Source organism: Trypanosoma grayi (assembly GCF_000691245.1).
Source record: "Trypanosoma grayi strain ANR4 Tgr_1635_V1, whole genome shotgun sequence".
NCBI lineage: Eukaryota > Euglenozoa > Kinetoplastea > Trypanosomatida > Trypanosomatidae > Trypanosoma > Trypanosoma grayi.
The window spans coordinates 1-2,571 of NW_008827253.1; the positions used below are offsets into that span (position 1 = coordinate 1).

General features: G+C 54.4%; 2 protein-coding genes across 2 annotated transcripts; both read left to right on the forward strand.

The window, feature by feature from the left end:
* Nucleotides 1-40: 40 nt before the first annotated feature.
* Nucleotides 41-1,147, forward strand: DQ04_16351000 (hypothetical protein; the record flags this gene model as incomplete). Its single annotated transcript, XM_009317454.1, has 1 exon — nt 41-1,147. The coding sequence occupies one exon, from the start codon at nt 41-43 to the stop codon at nt 1,145-1,147; it is 1,107 nt and encodes a 368-aa protein (XP_009315729.1).
* Nucleotides 1,148-1,545: 398 nt separating this feature from the next.
* DQ04_16351010 (hypothetical protein) lies at nt 1,546-2,571 on the forward strand (the record flags this gene model as incomplete). Its single annotated transcript, XM_009317455.1, has 1 exon — nt 1,546-2,571. A coding segment is annotated over one exon (1,026 nt), but the record flags the coding sequence as incomplete, so codon positions are not given.

A 2,571-nucleotide genomic window follows, 5' to 3' on the forward strand; every position in this document is an offset into this window, starting at 1 on the left:
CCCCCGCAGACACAGGTGGTCCCAGGCTACATTGACGCTGATGCTGCGCCACGTGCTGTGCGTGTTGGCCCTCGCGCTGTGCTGCTGCACATCTCTGTGCGTGGCAACAGGTAGTACACCTGAGAAGACGCATGAATTGAAACTTACTAATGGCGCCGCGACGATAACCCTGACGGAAAGGTTTGAGACCGGCAACTGTACACCACCGACCACCCCGAATACTCGCAAGACCAGCGAAGTTACCATTTCCACTACGGTTGCTTTGAAGAAGGGCACCTTAGAAGAAGCGAAAGAAATTACGAATGAACTGTCCAATGCAGTTAAAGTTCTCGATGGGTACAACTTAACACTGAAAACCTCACTTGAGGTTAAATGTACGAAGAACGGTGAAGTTAGTTCCGGCACTGCTGAAAAACGCTGCCCTTTAGGGGAAACTGAAGCAGCTGACAGCGATACCATCACTTATGTTGTTTCTGTGAAGCCCACTACTTCTGTCCAGACTACTGTAAATATTCCGGAGACACAAAACCATGAAGTGAAGGTCCGAGCTGGGTACGATGTGAAGATCGTCGAGAACGTCGTGGCTACTTGCGCCCCGCCAACTCCTGCCGAAAAGCCTCCCACGCATTCCCGGAGTGTACCACCCGGCGGACACCAAGATGCATCGTCTGCGAAAACAAAAGTTGGGGATATCTCTCACACACTTGAGCATTCGTCAGTTAAGGATCAAACCCCCAAACAACAGTCAGACAAACTGGCACTTGAGGAAGAAACTCCATCTGGGAAATCAAGCACACCATTGTCTAAATCCACAACCGTCAGCGCAAATCCAGATGATAAAGCTACTGATGGAGGAAAGGGCAGCGCTGCCAGCAACGACGCCCCCACTCCAACCTCCAGCGAGGCAGAGAGCACAGAAACAGACAACTCCGTCACAGTGAATGGCGCCGATCACACTGCCTCCACAGCCACATCTCAATCAGAGACCACCAACGAAGGGGCTTCCAATACTGATGCCGGTACTCCCACCTCTGCGGGAGAGGGCGTGAAGCCTCCTGGCGGCAACACCGACGCAAGCAGCAGCAGCACTGCGTGGGTGCGTGTGCCACTGATACTGCTGCTGTTTGCCTGCGTGGCCGTGTGGTAAGATGTCTATGTGTGTGTGCAGGGGGCGACGATTGCCTCGTAATAATTGCGTTGAGTGTGGAGGACTGCGTTCTTCATTATAAAGATTATTTTGTTTTCATTTCATTGCTGCCTTGTTGTGGGCTGGGCGCTGTTTAATTCACCCGTGACTCCTCTCACTTGTGCTGTGCGTGTAGTGCGGGAGGCGTCTGCTTGTCTCTTCTCTGGGTGTGTTGGGGCTTTGCTTGCCGCTGGGCATTGTGTGCGGCCTGCCCTCTAACTGATATCACTTGTTGGGTGGTTCACTGTGCTGCGGTGCACTGTGTTGGTGCCGTGTCCCTCTCGCTCTCTGTGTGTGCCACCTGCTGTGCTCCTCCTCTCCCCCGCAGACACAAGTGGTCCCAGGCTACATTGACGCTGATGCTGCGCCACGTGCTGTGCGTGTTGGTCCTCGCGCTGTGCTGCTGCACGTCCTTCTGCGTGACTGCTGAGGCTGAGGCTTCCTCTGTGCCACCCGCAGTTGGTTCAGGGACTCCAGCGGAGGTGTCCGCGCAGGAGGAGGACGTGACGGCGAGGACGAAGACTTTGGAGGCCGCGAACAAGACAGAGGCGGCAGCAATTTCTGCGAAGGAGGCACTGGAAAGTGCTACGGTGGCAGCGGATGAAGTCATGAAGGCCGCAAGGAACGTGGTGGACGAGTGCAAGAAAGGAAAAACTGACAAAACAGTTGATCTGGTGCATGCGCTGCATAAAGCACTCAGGAAGATATTGCTCCCTCCGAAGAAAAGAGTTGTGGGAAAGAAAGATCCGACTCTTGCAGACATTAAGAATCCAGAGATACGGACACAGATTGAAGGTGCAAAGAAGAATGCTTTGCCTGCGACGTCATTACTTAAAGACGCGGTGGGTAAAACAGCTGCGCCTGTGAAGAGTGCAGATGCGCCAGTGCAGCAGGCAAGGGCAGCGGTGGAGAAAGCCAGCGAGGCCCTGAAGAACGCGGCAGCAGGAGCGACGGAGATATTGGATGTCGTTCGTAATGTCAATGGCATTGCGTTGAAGGGGAGCACGGCGGCGGTGCAGTTGCACACGGCTTTGACCAAAGTTGCAGACGTAATGAAACGTATTTCAGAGTCTCTGGGCACTGTATTGAATCTTGCGGATGATACCTTGGTGTTGGCAAACTCCGAGAGTGCTTCAGCAGGTACTCAGACTGAGGACGAAAAGTTTGCAAACTTAACGAAGACGGCGAAGAATATCTTGGATGACTTTGATGCACTTATGTCAGAAGCCGAAAACGTCACGGACGCCGCTGACGCCGCATTAACCGCAGCTGATGCGGTGGTGACTGAGGTGACGGCTGCGGAGCCGGAGGCTGCGGCTGCGGTGAAGGCGGCCACTACGGCGAAGGCGGCGGCTCGTGACGCGTTGACGCAAGCGGAGGGTGCG